This window comes from Hoplias malabaricus, chromosome 17 (genome assembly GCF_029633855.1).
Source record: "Hoplias malabaricus isolate fHopMal1 chromosome 17, fHopMal1.hap1, whole genome shotgun sequence".
Lineage (NCBI taxonomy): Eukaryota > Metazoa > Chordata > Actinopteri > Characiformes > Erythrinidae > Hoplias > Hoplias malabaricus.
Genome location: NC_089816.1, coordinates 11,475,823 through 11,493,755, shown reverse-complemented (window position 1 = coordinate 11,493,755; position 17,933 = coordinate 11,475,823). Strand labels below are relative to the sequence as shown.

The window sequence follows — 17,933 nt, the reverse complement described above, 5'->3', positions numbered from 1 at the left end:
CGTTCCGGGGTGGGACGGGGTTACAAATTGAGCAGCAGGCCCTGGACGGGCCTTGTCAACTTCGGTTGCGCACCGCTGGCACTAAGTGTAACACAGAGACCTCAGGAACACTTGTGCTGTGGCTCATATCGACCTAATGAAGGCAGACAAGGGCAATTCTACCTCACAGTCAAAGGGAACTGTCCCCCTCCTCATCCCCTCTCATTCACCCCAGCACTATCTCCCCACATGTCCAGAGACAATGGCCTTCAGGCAGGCCAAAGCCACAGAGAGCACTACATCACTGGTGGAAAAATGGCCTAATGAGAGGCTGAGCACACAGAATAAGGCAGCCATGACACGTACTGACTGGAGCTGCACAAACCAGCTTCCAGAACACAGCCATCCTCAGAAACAGAGCAGGGTTCATCAAGTTTAACAATGAAACCTTTACTCTGCAAAGGAAACCCAGAGTTCTCCTTTTATGCTTTAACCTTTACATCTTCAGCAAACGTTTTCATATATCACATAAACACAGTGTAGTCTCAGGATAAAGTCTGTTTGGGGATGGAATTGCACATCACAAAACATGATTTAAATATATTTATACTATTAAAATAATAAGTACAGAATAATACATGTCACTGTTTATTTACTTGGAGGGTACACTGTAGCTATGAAGTTATGACGAAGAGTAATAACAGAAAACATTTTTTTTGAACGTACTATTACAAAACCCTCCATGTGCTAGTAATAACCTTGGACATTTTCCATCTCAGTACACATTAGGCTGGAATCCTGGATGAAATGTTATTTTTACATGCTCTGACATGTCCAACAGAGCAATCGATCAGGCCCTAGGCAGTGGCAGAAGTTAAGAGAGAGAAAGAGAGATATGGTCTGGATCAATAAGAAGCTATCTGGTGGGCAGGGTCTGAGAGCCTGGTTCAAACCAGCTTTCCTCTGCTGCCTGCTATTAAACAGGACCCAGTCACAGCTGCCAGGCCATGGAGGTGCTGTGTGAAATGAATGCGGTAAAGGCATTCACACTGTCAAAATGAACCATGATCGATCACCTTAAAATTCACCTTTGGCATCTTTCAAATGATGTGTCTGAGCTTCAAGAGGGAAGTTTGCTGCATGAGGAATCACACTATTAGTGCATGAGGCTTTACACAGTTATGCACAACTTTTACTGCCCTGTTATGCCATCTCAGTCAACCCTAGTTTGTCCAAATCATCAGGGAATCAGAGCGTGGCCCACTCATTTTTCTAAATTACCATCCTTACACAGTGTTGACAATCAAACTATAGAAGTGTATCAGAGCATTAAACAGGGACAGGATGAGCTGTAATTTGAATGGGAAACTGTTCTATTATTTACTCCTAGATAGCTACAATCATGAATGCAACTTTACACTGCAATCATATCAGCCCTTCATTAAAGTCGTGTAAAAACAAGAGCAGGTCTGAAAGGGCTGAAAGATGTACAAATTATGCATTGTGTGAATCAAACTTTAAGGTTAAGGGTGGTGTCCTTAAGGTTAATTTTAGGATTGTGAGCCAATGGCTGTGCTCTTAAGCTTGAGGTCAAGCAGTAAGTGCACTGCTCCCCCTTCAGACCATAATAACAGGATTAAAATCACAATGACTGGAAAACATGTAATAAACCAAATTTCTTTGACTTATTTAAAGGTGGAAGAATGATGTGACTACTTTCTTATAAGTATATATTTAAGCAATGTATTACTGCTGTGTATAAAATGCTTTTACAGCACTAGCACATGTTCATGTTTTTATATATTGTATATATATATATACAAAAACATTATGTGGACATCAGGGTAAAAAAGGCATGGTGGGTGCGAAATTATCTAAGAACGTCCAACTGCATGGAACAACGGTAAAGAGTGTGTTGCTTCAGATTGTTAAATTGTAAAAGAAGCACTGAAACTGTGCTTAAATAGACACTAATTAGCATTAGAAATTCTCTGGAACTAAAGTACATCTCTAAATCATTGGAAACATACCCAATAGGTTAAAAAGAGCCCACAGGTAGCTGTAAAAGCAGAGCTGACATTAAAAGCTTACTTGTGGGGCTCCACTGAACAGAGCAGTCTGAGTGGATGAGGCACATGCACCCAGTGCTGTACAGAACTCTGTGTGTAAACCCTGGTTTTGGGGATTAGTTTTTTTGGGACTGAGGGTAAAGGTAACAGTCGCATGTGTTTGGCCTGAAGCAGTTCGCTAAAGCAGTCTGAATGTGTGTGGTAAGGTCTGTTTTGTGTGAGCCGTCTTTTGGGCAGATTAATGAGCCTGTTTGTGTTTCATGTAATGAAATACCTTGAAAAGGAATGTGTATGTTTAGTTTCAACGCAAGTATGAAATCACAGTTCACTGTACATGTGTTTCAGTAGTGTGTGTTTATATATAGCTTATATACTAGAAGTAGTTCTGATATCAGTATTATATCACTTATCAGTGGATAAATAAATAAAATGATCAGCAATGGATAGGTGTTTCAATTTAATGTTCATACTATCAAAAATATTACCAGCATTTGGATACAAGTTGGGCGGCACGGTGGTGCAGCAGGTAGTATCGCAGTCACACAGCTCCAGGGACCTGGAGGTTGTGGATTCGGTTCCTGCTCCAGGTGACTGTCTGTGAGGAGTTGGTGTGTTCTCCCTGTGTCTGCGTGGGTTTCCTCCGGGTGCTCCGGTTTCCTCCCACAGTCCAAAAACACACGTTGGTAGGTGGACTGGCGACTCAAAAGTGTCCATAGGTGTGAGTGTGTGAGTGAATGTGTGTGTGTTGCCCTGTGAAGGACTGGCGCCCCCTCCAGGGTGTATTCCTGCCTTATCCAATTCAGGGTTACGGTGGGTCCAGAGCCTACCAGGAATCATTGGGCTCAAGGTGGTAACACATCCTGGAAGGGGTGCCAGTCCTTCACAGGGCAACACACATTCTCACATTCACTCACACCTACGGATACTTTTGATTCACCAATCCACCTACCAACGTGTGTTTTTTGACTGTGGGAGGAAACCCATGCGGACACAGGGAGAACACACCAACTCCTCACAGACAGTCACCCAGACCGGGAATCGAACCCACAACCTCCAGGTCCTTGGAGCTGTGTGACCTGCTGCGCCACTGTGTCGCCCCGTTCCAAAAACAGTGGCCTCAAAATATTTTTTTCCTGAATATATTTGACATCTTTCAGAGCTATAGCTGAAGAAAAAAACATTGAGACTGTTCCGGTGAAGATATGAAACTCTCTTCTATACCACAAGGATCTTTATCAGTTTCATGTAAGTGTGAATTAACAGACTGTTAGCTTGCTCTGCGCTGCTCACATTCATGACATGAATAATCTACTCTAAGAAAAGTGTTTTTTTAATAACACTGTACATAATTAATATTGTAATATTGTAGATACATAATAAGAGAAGAACAATAACTTTAATGTGATTACTCAGTATAGAACTTACATAATAGAGCACTAACTGTTAAAGAACAAAGTAACCCTAATACTATATCTCACTACCACAACACCTTGTGTTTGTGTATGTATTCCATTATTACCTGTACACTGTGGTTGGAGGGTACTTGGCAATATCATAAATCAGTCGAATGTGGCCTTGATAGAGTTCTAGAGCCAGAGGGTCATGATCCTCTTTATACAGCAGCATGCCATTGTCCTTATCAGTAGCCAACTAGAGAGCGAGAAACAGAGAGAGAGAGAGAGAGAGAGCATGGTAAACGTCCACTTGACATCAGAACTGAAGAAGGACTGCAGGGCTTAGCTCTTAAATTCAGAGCTCAGTCAATCATATCAAACAGGACACCTGCAAAGAACCTGGGGCTGCTACTAGTGTTCCAATCATACACAGGGAGTAAGAGAGGGAGAGAGAGAGAGAGAGAGAGAGAGAGAGAGAGAGAGAGAGAGAGAGAGAGAGAGAGAGAGAGAGACAGAGAGAGAGAGAGAGAGAGAGAGAGAGAGAGAGAGAGACAGGAGTCAAACGGTGTTTATGAAGTGTGGAAGCCCCACTCTGCATCAAATGATCCCCAGAAGAGCCCTTTCACTCTCGTCCAGTAGCCTGGAGCCATATGAGCAGTTAGCGTGACCACATGCCAGACCAGAGCAAGCTCGGAATTTCAACTAAGACACTACAAGACTAATGCTTTGAAAAGCATCATTTGCTCACTTTGCTACATAACTGCAAAGCACAAGCTACATATTTCCCATTCCCCCATGTTTAAAAACATCAATTCATTATTCCCAAGAATCGGAGGATCCTGAGTAGACAAGATGTTTTTCAAAATGTTTTTCAAATGATAAAACACAGATTAACCCTTAACATCCAAATATATGTATTTCTCTATCAACACTATTGTGCAGGAATCAGAGACCACCATTCATTTATTTAACGTACAGCCAAATAGCCATTGTGTACAAGTTATTTTCAGTACACATTTCTGAGGCTGGCAGCGTTCTCAGAGAATGGACTAGTACCTCAGAGTCCAACATGCCCCGTGAATTTGTCTGGTTTTACTAATGCATTTCCAGAAAAGTTGGAACACTGTGATTTGTTCATTCTCTTGAACATTTATTTGACTTTCACTAAACAATTAGATATTTTGTAAATATGAACAAATTCAGAATTGGATGCTAGTAACACACACCAAAAAGGTAGGGACAGGTGTGATACTGAATATAAATTATATAAAAGGAGCATTCAGGGAAGGCTCAAACTTTGGCTCACTATGTGTCAAAACATCTTCAGCATTTTCATTCATTCATTCATTCATTATCTGTAATCACTAATCCATTTCAGGGTCGTGGTGGACCTGGAGCTTACCCCGGACCGGAGTAATTCGGTGCAATTCATCAGAGTTTTTGAATTTAGATCTTTCCCTGTTTACTTTAAACAATATTGTGAAGGAATTGTCAGGAAATCCAGACAAATCCCAGTCCATAGAAGGCAATGCAGCTGAAAGTGTGTAACTTTTGAGCCATCAGATGGCATTTTATAATAAACTGCCATTCTATTGTGCCAAATATTGCCACACAGGCTTGGAATTAATTCAGAAAACTGAGGAACTGCAACCTAAAAGTGCAATGAGAAAACCATACATATATAAACCATTCAGACAGAGATGGTGCCAAGTGGATCAGTGAAAACATTAGATATAATTTAATCCAAATATTTATTGCATTTATAAAAAATCTCTGAAAATGGGGTTGTACATCAAAACATGAAATGTTAACAATTTGGAGGTATGAAAGAAAGCATTAAGTGTTGCTGGCTCTGCTGTAAAACCTACAGTCATTAGCTCTCACCTCTGCAGGAAGATAAAGAATATGCAGGCTATTTTTAGCTTCTCCTCCTTTAATTAACATTAGGGTGCCCTGTCTGAGGGCGGCTCATTTGTAGCAGAGATGCGATCCGGCCCTGACGTGGACGCTCCTGATTGTGGCCGATAACAGACCTGGCTCAACTTCCATTACCATAATATATGTCCTCCAGGGTGACATTATTCATGCCAGTGGACAAAGGGTGACATTCTAATAATGTCAGCGGGGCTAGATCGAGGGCTGTAGTCGATGAAAGGCCGGGAACAGATGTTAGGCAGGCACATCACTTTCTGTGGCTATGCTAGGTAAGAGTTTAGCAGCATTTATGGAGAGGGTTGGACAATATTTGTTCAGCAAGACCCATTAGAAAGCAGAGCTAACAGGGAAGGTTGTCAACATTAATTGGTTTATAGGGACTGGGGAGGGGGGGATGTTGTGGATTGTTTTAGAAGGGGGATATTTGAGGTAATCTGTCTGCAGGGCAAATTTAGTAAGCTGTGGGTTTCAGAGATTCGGCTGTGGCTGACCTTAAGCTGCTGAAGTAGTACCTCTTCGGCAGTATATCCTATTTACTGCTCTGGAGTACTTCTGCATTACAGAGTTCACTCAGTTCAATTTGTCTCCTAACAGAGCTTTCAGTTGAATTTGTAAAAGGGACTCAGCTCTTACAAAATGAACACAGGTTTCCAATGTAACATTTAGATATTGGTTTCTTGTGAATTTCAGTCAGCAGTTGTGCCCTCTATGATTCATTCATTCACGTACTCTATGTTTGTATGTAAAGTTTGAATGTAAGTGTTAAAAAAAAGATATATATTCACTTCTTGGACCTGCCTGTGTGGGTCTGTATTTGGTTTCAATATTCCAGTAGGCATTAATGAGGCATTTTGTTTACATTACATCATAAAATACTGCATTGGGGAAATTATACAAAGTGACAACCTGGGTTCCCATTAATTTACACATTTGTGGGCTTTTTAAATTTAAAGGAATTTAATGTACACCAGTACAAACTCTAAGCATACATGTATGAGCACAGATCTGAGGAGAGCGTGAACGTGGAAGTCCTGTTACATCTCTGTGGGTGTGAAAATACAGTGGATATTTGTTTTTGTTTTTTTAACATAATTAAAACATAATTTGTGTTGTGGGCTCAAAGGAGCAAGAGGAGCAAGAAACAGAACACAGATTTATCTTGCCTGTGGCATTAAGGGCTAATTTAGTGTACAATGCTATGAGATGTGATAATAATACTGTAGGTGTGTAGGATGGAGTGGGTGGTGGGGGTAGGGTCTTGTACCTGGAGAGATATATGAGTGGAAGACAGGATCTTCGTCCCACGGAGCTCTACATACGCATCTTTGCCCAGGAAGTGTGCGGTCAGCATTTTCTGGCACTTGTTGCCAAAGAAACCAGGGAGACAACGACACACAGGCTCTCCCTCCACCAACACACACTGAGCTCTGTTCTGACAATCTGACTGATCACACGGACTCGTCTTCTGCAGCAGAATCATAGGAGGAGGATGCTCACAGAAAAGCCCGCTGTGACAGTAAGAGAGAGAGAGAGAGTGAGAGAGAGAGAGAGAGAGAGAGAATTCAGAATATTAGAATGTTATTTCTCAGTCAGCTGGCAGTTGTGCAGATGTGTTTTGTTAGGGATTCCCAACCAACAGTTGCGTGCTAAAGTTTGAACATTATGCGACTGTCATTAAGAGGTATAGCAATATCCCAGTGAAGCCTGTAGATTTCAAAAAGGTTAAATGAATCCTTTGATCAAATCACTAAACAAGGCTCCTGTCCCACTGGCTAAACTTCAAAGTGAGATTGTTGGAGGTGTGATTCAGTCTGCCTCCACTTTCGAGTTTCTTTCACAGATTAACACAACGTTTTATCTTTTGTTGTTACAAAGATGAAAATGATGGTGCAAACTGATAGAGTGCTAGGGGTGGGTGGGAAGCCAAATTAATGTAGAGCTCAAGCAACTAACACTTAATTAGCGTTCGTAGATGTGATGAGCTGAGTGCTGCAGCACGAGCTATTGTTCATCTGGCTGCTGCGGCAATGTCCCCCCCTCCACACACACACACACACACACACGCAGAAGAGATTCAGCCTCTCTAATGCTGATGTGCTGCGCTGTCCTGCGGCTTTCTGGCACTGATGGCGACAAATACACACATGCACGTGTGTATACACACAAACACACACACACACACACACACAGACAGACACATACTCACTCACTCAGATCCACAGGGCAGTCCCACACTCATAGCATTATAATTAGCCACATGGAGATTCATCTGCTATTTGCCTCAGCGGAGACGGCCCAGTGCAGTATAATAAAGTACCATCTGTAGCTCAGCAACCTGGTGTGTGTATTTGTCTGTGTATATGTGTGTGTGTGTGTATGCATCAACGACTCAATGAATAATGTTAATCTTCCATGGCCATTCCTGTGTACATAATATGCAGGGGTAACTGTGTAAAACATGTCTTATCATGTGATCATGTGACCTATTATCACATTTCAGCTGTTGTGTTTGTACTTTCACTCAAGGTGTGTTTCCGAGACAGTATTTTATCCTTTACTTAAGTCATTATTTTACATTACTTTATAAGTGTGTGAATTTATGCTACTCTGCCTAATCCTGAATAATTGTGTTTTAACCATCACTGCTTTTCTTATTCTCATAAATTTGACCCTAATGAAAGATTTGTTTCTGCATTTGATGTAGCTTTATTACCACACTAAACTCATTTAATCAGAATGGATTTATTACATTCAAAAATAAATTGAAATTTTCCTGTGAGTATTATCCTGTGAGAATAGTCCTCCAAGAGTAATTTTCCAATCACACACTCCACGCACACACACACACACCCACACACAAAATGACTTTCTGAACTGACAGTGATGATACATGATCTTACTTGAAGCCATCCTTACACACACAGGTGTAACCGTTGAGAGCATCCACACACTCGGCACCATGCTGACACTTGTTCTCCAGACAGTCGTTGTAGTCCTGCTCACAGTGTTGTCCCACGTAGCCTGGCAAACACTCACAACTAGCAGACAAACACACACACATCGCAGCGAACACTGAGAGACAACATAAAGAGAAGTATTCATGTATATGTCTAAAATATTGTTTCTAAAATGACTCATCTACTAACTGAGACATTAGAAAATGTACACAGTGAAGTAGGGTAATGCCAATACACCTCAGTTCATTTGTTTCAGAGGGTAGAAGTTAGAGAGGGGAGTGGCTACTTAATTTATGTGTTGTTGTCCATAACTTCTAACACATACATTCAAAACACTCATCCTCTCTTATGAACAATTTGTGTAAATATTGAGAGGAAATAAATTGATCACATTGTTCATTGATAAGATGACATTGCAACTACAAAAAAGATTATTATTTTGTAGTGTGTACAGGAAAGCTTATGATTGCCCCTCCTCTGAACTCTCTTTACCTAGAAGTCAAATGTGATGGGTCTCTGTGAAGACAACACACTCACCTGTAGCCCTTACTGAGGGACACACACTTGGAGTCATGCTGGCAAGGGTCAAAACCAGGCAGGCAGGGGTCTACCACCTCTTCACACAGGTCCCCTAGCACAAACAACAAACATAGGTTTATTGTCAAGTTAAAATGAGACATTTTTTGAGACAGAATCCCACTCCTAGGTCTAATGACAAAAAAATAAATAAAAAACTACAATACTACAATGAAAAGCAGCCCTGCTTTACACCTTTGTCACAGGCTTAGCACATGCTAAAGAACTCACGTCGGTGCTGTGTATACAGGGGCTAGAAGTAGAGTGAAATATGGGTCAGCTTTGATGGAACACAGAGTTTGATGACTCTTCTGAGGTTCACTGACAGTCTCACTCCTCACACTGTTCGCTGGTGTTTGGATTTTGGGGTGTGGGATGGGGGCTCTGGCATCCAGCCAAAACACGTGTCTATGTGTTGGCAGGGAGAGAGCCGGCCCACACAACTCTGCAGGATCCATCTGAGAGCACTTAATCACAGCCATCTACAGGCTTCAGTACGGTCTGTGTCCCTGTCCACCTGCTGCCGGACATTTCAGAATCCCCCCCAAACACATATATAAACATCCCTCTGTTCGAGCACTTCCGATTTAAAGGCCTTCACAACACACTGGTCAAGCGCAGGGTACCCTACAGTACAACAGTGCCACTCAGACACACAGAAACAGATGCAGTCTCTACAGGCCTTGAAAGAGGTTGCCAGATTCTGCTTCCTCAAAACTCCCCACCACCACAGTTCAAGCTGGGCCCAGCAGCTCAGCAGCTGTGGGGGACTGGCTGGATGTTTCTGGGCTGGAAGCAGCCAGGCGGCTACAGTCCTCTGTGGGCCACTGCCATTTCCTCCATACACCTCAGCATCTGCAACTGCAGCCTGGCAAAAGGCTGGGGCTGGGACTGCAGATTTTTAATCAAATCTAGATGTCCGCTGGAAAGCTGAAAGGACTTAAGGCGGCGGTTCTTCCAAAAATCTAATTTACATAATTCCTCCACACCCCAATGGGCCAAATGTGCTCAGTGTCCATAGTTTGCTTCTTGATTTCTGCACTGAAGCTACATGACTAATGTAGCTAATAAGTAACAGTCTCAGTAAACTGAAGTCAGCTGCACTGCAATATTAACACTCTTGCTCTAAGCTGAAATCTTAAATTAATCTCAACATTACTAAGCTACAAACAACAGTAGCAGCCACCAGGAAGTATGAAATGTATCTGTACTTGTGCATTACGTATAGAGTCAAAAAAACACTTACACCAGTCTATTTCAGATTAAAACAAATAGAAACGATACACGATCCATAGAAAGATCCATGCTAATTTTTTTTCTATTTACTTTCTAATTCAATTTAATTTTTTTTGCCTACAATTTGCGTAATGGAGTTGTATTTTTGAAGTGATCTAGTCATTTAAAATTACAAAGGGAAATAAAAAAATTCCCATGATCTTCTGAAAATTCAAATGTTGCAACTTTCTAGTGAACAACCAACATATTCCAAATATATTCCAAATGTGAGAAAGATAAGTGCTGGGGATGTTTTAAATGATTTATCTGACACTTGTCAAATTACTTCACACACACCGCTGTAAATGTAGTATATCTGTGGGACACTGCACAAGTGGAATCAGTTATTTTCAAAGCAAAATCAGGGAAGCAAGTCTTGCACATCAAACATTTCTTAGATACTAGAATTTCTTGGGGTAAGGAGAACACAATCTAAATTAGATTTTTTACTACAATAGAGTAAGTGGAGGATGTGTGGAGGAGAGCTTGATCTTTCCTGCAGTGTCATATACACATACAGACTTTATACAGAAGAATAGAAAGTATTTAAAATACATTAAGTGGAGAACATGTAGAGAATGGCTCCAGTGGGGTATTCTGCGCGCTACTGTGGTCAGAACCGTGTCTGTTTAGGACTCATATGAGACCTTTTGGTTCCATCCTGAAAGGCATCAGAGCAGATGCTAAAAACTGGTTCACAGTAAGATGAACTATTCTGAGCCTGTTTCAGTCATGGCAGCCCGGCAGAGCTGGACAGGTCATTACTGCACTGCATGACAGATAATCAGGGGCTCCAGTGAAGTGCCATATTCACTTTAATATCCTGCAAATCTCCGCAATAAACTGGGAATATCAGTGTGTGAGAAAACGATGTATGCTTCAAGTAGATATTGTTGCATTCTTTCTTTAAATCTCACAAAAAACACATTTTACTAAAAGATCTTATTGTGAATTGTAACACTCTATATCTGTTAAAGCTGCTTATCCAATAAGGCATGAGGTCAACCACTTATCTTTTTACGGTCGTTAATGCAACTGAAAAACATAACTGCCCTGAGAACCCAAACTAGCCATACTACCCACCCAGAGAGCTCACCCTGTGCTCACTAAGACTCCTGACCTCAGAAGGCGGAGGTATCAGGAGTCTCCTGAGGATAGGGCCACCGCCCCACTTTGAAACCCCGCTCAAGTGAATCCTGAACTGCTTTGACTGATCACTTTAATCTACTACTCAAGTAATTTTTTTACATAAATAAGATTGCACAGCCAACTCCATGTGGCTAACTGAACTTAGTATCCTAGTGAGAACATGTTCAAATGAGTGAAACCATATCAAACCAAGCAAAAGTCTGAAAGAAGACTTGAACATGTAAAATCATGTATGGTAAATCCAATGTTGATAACTGATTACATAAACTGTGTAATTAATGGAACTAGGTTAGAGTGAGAACAGGAATGCACACACAGCAGAGTAGGAGATGATGTTGGGGAGAGGGTTAAATGAGTCTGTTAAGGAACTCTGATTGTGCTCTGCTTTTGGGGCTTTCCCTCTTCATCTGCCTCTAAGCTCAGCTTCACACACAGATCGTCAACAGCTGTGTGAAGGGCAAACCTACAGCTTTGGCTTCAAGGCTGGTACCAAAGAGGGTACACAGAAGCACACACACACACACTCCGCACCCACTCCCAGGAGAAGCTGCAATTAAACTGGCTGCAGTAATGACAGGGCTGAAACAGCTGCATCTCTCTTCACTTCTCTTCTCCTTGGCTCTTTCCTGTTCTTACCTCTGTTTCCTTCTCCTCCCCCTTTCCTTCAGTTTTCTTGTTCTCTTCTTTCCTTTGCTTCTTTTCTTCTTCATTCTGTTTTTTTTCTGTACTCTTCCCTCGTTACCACCTGCTCTCATTCTCTCTGGTGTATATTGTCTTTTTTCATCTCTGTTCTGTACATCTCTCTTTTTCTTATTCCTCTCCTTTACTTGTCTCACATCTTTTAAGGCGTTTAGTTTTCTTTTTCCGCTCTTCTCTTCTTTCCTCTCCTTTTTCCCTGTGTTCCCTGTTCTTTTCCTCTCAGACGCTCAATATGAAAGTAATGGGAACCCTTCTTGAAATTGCTTGTACTCTAAAATAGCTGAATCAGGGCTAATGTCAGACTCAGTGTTTTGTTCCAAAAGGACTTTGCCCTCTTGCAATTTTAGCTTCCAGGGTTTTTTTAAAGCCATCTCAACCATATAAATTGCTAGTGGATAAAGGCCAGAGTTACAGCTTCATTGCACTATCGCTAAAATGGCTAACAAGACAATAACACAGGGGAACATGTTTACCTTAGGAACAAAGTAATCGGAGTTAATAGGATCTGAATCTAAAGCTGCGGCTGATTTGTTATTGTTCCACACTGTGCTCAAATAACTGTAAGGCATCAAAGGTACCATTATGGCTGCAATGAAGTGTTGTGGACAGTACCTCTATAATTGGGTGGGCAGATGCAGGTGTAGTTGTTGATGCCGTCCACACAGGTGGAGTTATTCTCACAGTCGTTGTCTTCACAGTCGTTGGGATTCACCTCACAGCGCTGACCCTCATAACCAGGTGGGCACACACAGCTGAAGGAAGGAGAGGAACAAAAGTGTCACTGGTTTAATAGTGTTTAAATGCAATTATCATAGTCATAGTATGTGATGGATTTCATTTACAATTATATGTTCTTTTTAAAAACATACATGTGTTACTGACTGAACTTTTTGAAAGTGCACAGAATGTCTATGTTGGGTTCAATGAGCTGTAATATAATGTAAGTTAATGTAAGAGGGGGGCTTTGTTGTATATAAGCTATGGGGCCAGGATGAGGTTTAAACCTACAGGATCGTGAGGCATTTTCAGCAGGCGGCATTCTAATCCTGGTTCTCATCAGGCCGGCTGCCAGCACTGTCACTCTCCACTTTCATCTCCCATTGTGTAGCCCTCTAAACACCACCCAAGAAATGTGCTACATTAATGAAGTGCATATGTGATAGAGCAGGCCTCTACACCTCACTCTCTAACTCCCACTCCTGTATGGACAGCTAGGGTTAGACCAGCTGCTGATTTAGGGCTTTCTTACCCTACAAAATTAAGGGGCCAGCATGGGGGGCACACACTTAAATTCTTACACTTAAAATTTAAATAGTACAAATAAAATTTTTACTTATAGATTATCAATATCCAACGGAAAAAACATTTTGTGGATTTCTAGTTTACTCTATAATTTTAATAAAGTATCTGTGCTTCATGTTGTTTGAAAATGTAATGATGAATGGACCAATAGAAATGCTCCAAAATTACTTTGCTTAAAACCTTTTTACATGGACTTCCACTGAAAGTTATGAAGGTTGTTTCCTTCTCCTGTAAACTTACTATTTTTGAGATATGTTTTTCTTTGGATATCAACGATATATTTGTGCCATAGCAGTTCCTTGCAGTTACTAAACAACTCACAGCAGTTAGAGGATCATTTACAGTCACTACTATACATCATTACAGCTATTCATAATAGCCAAGTCATAGCAGTAACTGACAAATTTATATATATTTAAATACAAAAACTAAGCCTTTAAATTAATTTACACCAAGTGTCATTTCTTTTTTATTTATCTGTACGCTGGTGCTAAGAACATGCAATGACAAATTTGTTATATCTCCATTTTTATTACTTTAATCATTAAGTCCGTCCAACTTGAGGGAGGTTCAGGGCCATCCCAACTGGACACTCCACAGTTAGCCACTGTCTAACAGTAGAATATCCTCCAGCTAAACTGCTCTAGCTGCTCTCTGTATTGTGGCTTGGCACCATCAGTGGCCGAGGCTTCAAAGGCAACTGCCTGTTCGATAAAGCTTGATCTCCATGGCGACAGGCTGGGAAAGACCAGCAACACTTATCTCACCCGTTAACCAGCGTCCACACCCACTGGCGCCCGCCAGTGCCCGCGCCCACCCTGCCCCTGCCGACGGCTCTCGGAGACGTCTCTGTCTCAAAGGGCAGTGGCTACCTCAGAGACCATATATCATACTTACCTCCCCCACTACTGACACCACCCTACACCACAGACCCTGACCCTGCTCCAGCCAATTTGATCTCCAGGGCCGTTTCATTGCTTTTTTGTAATGTCAAGTGGAACCTGATGCAGGCTTATTTGTTGTTTGTCTGGCCTGCTGGAGGCCGCAGCCCTTCAGTAATCGAATGTAAAGGGCAAAGCCGCATGTGTTTAAATGTTACAAGGTGATTTAGGAGCCAGAGAGCATCTGAAGGCAGGAAATTTACAGGGATATGAAACAAATCTGTCTGACTCCTATTTTTTAAAGTGTTCTGGGCAAATATAATCAATACCTGATGCATTTAGTAAATGCCAGAATCAGAGGATGTATTTTACAGATTCCTGGTATGGAGAAGGATTCTGACCAGTGACATAACGCTAGAACGTACCTGAAGTGGCCTTCCTGGCCGGCCGTTAGGTGGCATGTGCCTCCGTTGCTGCAGGGCTGGCTAAGGCAGGCATTGGTGGCTATCTCACAGTTCCGGCCCTGGAAGAAGATGGAGAGAATCTGTGTTGATTTGAAAGTGTAAAAAAAATGATTTCTAATCCAGGATACACCGAGTCATAACCCAAAGCACCTGAAATACTCCACAGATCTACAGCCCAGTGGTTGAAAACACATCCACTGATAGAAGCATGGTTCCAAACATCCTACACCACTTTCGAGATTAACACTGAATATTCTAAGTGTGTTTTATCATGTACATTTCTGAAGAAATTGTGGGAAAGTGCAGCTCTGTCAGGTAAAACGCCTGGGTTGTGTTTCTTTGTTCCACATCCTGGTGTAGATCAGAGCAGAATTGTGGTAATGCAGGTTGAGTAATGGATCCAGACCTGTTCAACACTCTTGCTTTCTATCTGCCCATTTCAATTTCAAACAAAACCCCATTGTAACACTTATTTCCTTTCCTCAACTTACACTTATTGCACTCTTCTGTTTTCTTCCTCTCGCTCTCTCTTTCTCGCATTAGCCTTTTATTCCCTTCACACCTTTTAATTAATCTTGACCCAGAGGAAGGAAGCGAAAAGAGCTAACCAAGTGAATTCTGTTGAAACGTAATAGAAGGGACTCTGAGGCACCCACACATGTGTGCAACACATACAAACACACACACACACACCTGGGTTGACCTTGGGTGCAGAGATTTTAATTAAAAGTGGGGCCATTGGTTTTGTGTTGTAGAGGGCATAAGGTTAAGCTCTTATCTGTTCCACTGCAGAAGAACACTGACAGGAAGCCCATAAACAAACAAAAGCCTAATGATTACATGCTGCACATACTCACACACACACACACACACTTGGGCTGCATGATACAGACATAACAAAACATTGTAGTAGGTCTTGTGATATTAAATAGCCTAGCTGGAACCTTAAAGTAATGCGTATATTGACCGACCTGTGAGGGAGTCTCAGCTCCGCGCAGCACCACTCTCTAAACCAACTGTCCTCAGAGTTCAGTTTTGGGTTACAATTTTGAATATTTTTACAGTTTATATTAATGTCAACACCACAGTGATAAGTCTGCATGATCATAATGAACACCTGGGAGTTGTTTGAGTTGGCGGAGAGACGTTTTGGGGATGTATTATGAAAACGATATGGGTGAGTCTTGTGTGGGTTGCAGTGATATACTATTTCTTAGTTCAGATAAGCAAATTAAATATTCTTTCATTCATTATCTGTAAGCGCTTATCCAGTTCAGGGTCGCGGTGGGTCCAGAGCCTACCTGGAATCATTGGGCGCAAGGCAGGAATACACCCTGGAGGGGGCGCCAGTCCTTCACAGGGCAACACAGACACACACACACATGCCTACGGACACTTTTGAGTCACCAATCCACCTACCAACGTGTGTTTTTGGACTGTGGGAGGAAACCCATGCGGACACGGGGAGAACACACCAACTCCTCACAGACAGTCACCCGGAGTGGGAATCGAACCCACAACCTACAGGTCCCTGGAGCTGTGTGACACTACCTGCTGCACCACCGTGCCGCCCAAATAAATAAATAGATAAAGCAAATTAGATTTTTCGCCAGACAATATTTGAATCTTTTAAATTTTATTCTGTGTATCATTAACCTTTTAATCTAAATCATGTTAGAAAACTCTGGAAAACACTATGCTAGCTGCCCTTTACATTTGAACACTGGACCAATAGGAATGGCCCCAAGAATCTCAATACATTAACTCTAATATAACACTACATTACACTAAAGTGCAATGCATTTCATTCCAATTTATTGCAGCATCAGTGATAAGTAGAGCTGGTTGACAGCTTTAATTTAGCAAGAAAAACATCCTGATTAGTACTCTAAATGTGCACTGCTAGCCTCAGACTCTTAGCCTTTCTCCATTGATCACTAGGAGTGCATTGTGTATGCATGAGTAGAGGAGCTTCCAATATATTGAGTAAGCTGAGGAAGACTGATGAGTTAATCCTCTTGCACTCTCATAATGATATGCATAACTCAGAGGGCAGTACAGTAGGCATAGTACAGCTCAGAAGCATGAAAACAGCCAAGGCATCTCTGTACAATGGGAAGAGGGTATGATCTTTCACCTTGTAGCCGAAGGGACAGGTACAGTGGTAGGATCCTGTGACATCACTAACACATGTGCCGTTGTTGTGACATGGGCCAGACAGACAGGGAGCGCACTTGGACATCAGATTCAAATCAACAGGACCTGTGAGAAAACAGAGAGATGAACAGTGAGGATATAATCACAGTAATCCTTAAATGTACGGTGAAATGGGATGATTTCAATTTTTGATCCTTTAATTATGAGATGTCCATTTATAAAGAACTTCCAAGAAAGAGGGAAAAGGGTCAAATGGCCACAGTGGGAGTGGGTGAAAGAGGCCACTTTTAAGTCTAGCTCTATTTTAGGTCCTGCTCCATCCAAATAAATAAAAATCCCCTTAATCTCTTCCCTAAGCTCAAATCAATCCCCCAGACCTGCTAATTGGCTTTTAGTGGTTTTGAGGTTCAAACCTTGGAGCACATGGGTGCTCTCAGAGAGAGAGAGAGAGAGAGAGAGAGAGAGAGAGAGAGAGAGAGAGAGAGAGAGAGAGAGAGAGAAAGAGAGAGACTCTGTTCTATTCACAACAGCACAAACAACAAATATCCCTGCAGAGAAAATGATTCCACAGTAAATTAATTATTTTTATGTTGCTGGAACACATAGTAAAGAAAGTCCAGTGTTCTCTTATAATACACTGGCAACTCTTTTCTAGTTTCTTTTCTCTAGATTTACCCTATTTATTTCTTATAATAATGTTTAATATGATGACACAGAGGAGGACATAGAGAGGCACACCTTTGCACTGGAAGAGGGTGAGGGGGGTGGTCAACAACAGGCGGTCAGCCATGTCTGGTGGTCCAGTACAGCGGGCAATGCCAGGCTCCTTATAACCTGCCTTCACCCACTGAGAGAGCCAGCGGAGCTCACAGTCACAATACAGTGGGTTAGCACCCAGAGCCCTGTCAAAGACACACACACACACAGAGACAGAGAGAAAGACAGTACATATATGTAATAATTATACAACACATATGCATTTTATATCATTTCTGTTGGGACAAACTATGCATATTTTTGTTGTTTTTCACTTTTCTAAGTCCCATGATGTGCATGTGCATTTTTTCATAATTGATCATTATGATGAATAGATATA

At 41.7% G+C, this 17,933-nt stretch overlaps 1 protein-coding gene across 2 annotated transcripts in view; it reads right to left on the bottom strand.

Moving 5' to 3' along the window:
* slit3 (slit homolog 3 (Drosophila)) overlaps positions 1–17,933 on the bottom strand; it is a 182,397-nt gene that overhangs the window by 8,746 nt on the left and 155,718 nt on the right. For both annotated transcript variants that reach the window (XM_066648750.1, XM_066648751.1), the window contains exons 25-32: positions 17,576–17,739; positions 16,818–16,942; positions 14,642–14,739; positions 12,646–12,785; positions 8,872–8,965; positions 8,278–8,415; positions 6,642–6,885; positions 3,568–3,698 (exon numbers count right to left, since the gene is read on the bottom strand). In XM_066648750.1, the coding sequence (XP_066504847.1) occupies positions 3,568–3,698; positions 6,642–6,885; positions 8,278–8,415; positions 8,872–8,965; positions 12,646–12,785; positions 14,642–14,739; positions 16,818–16,942; positions 17,576–17,739 (1,134 nt within the window). The remainder of the gene's footprint in view (positions 1–3,567; positions 3,699–6,641; positions 6,886–8,277; positions 8,416–8,871; positions 8,966–12,645; positions 12,786–14,641; positions 14,740–16,817; positions 16,943–17,575; positions 17,740–17,933) is intronic.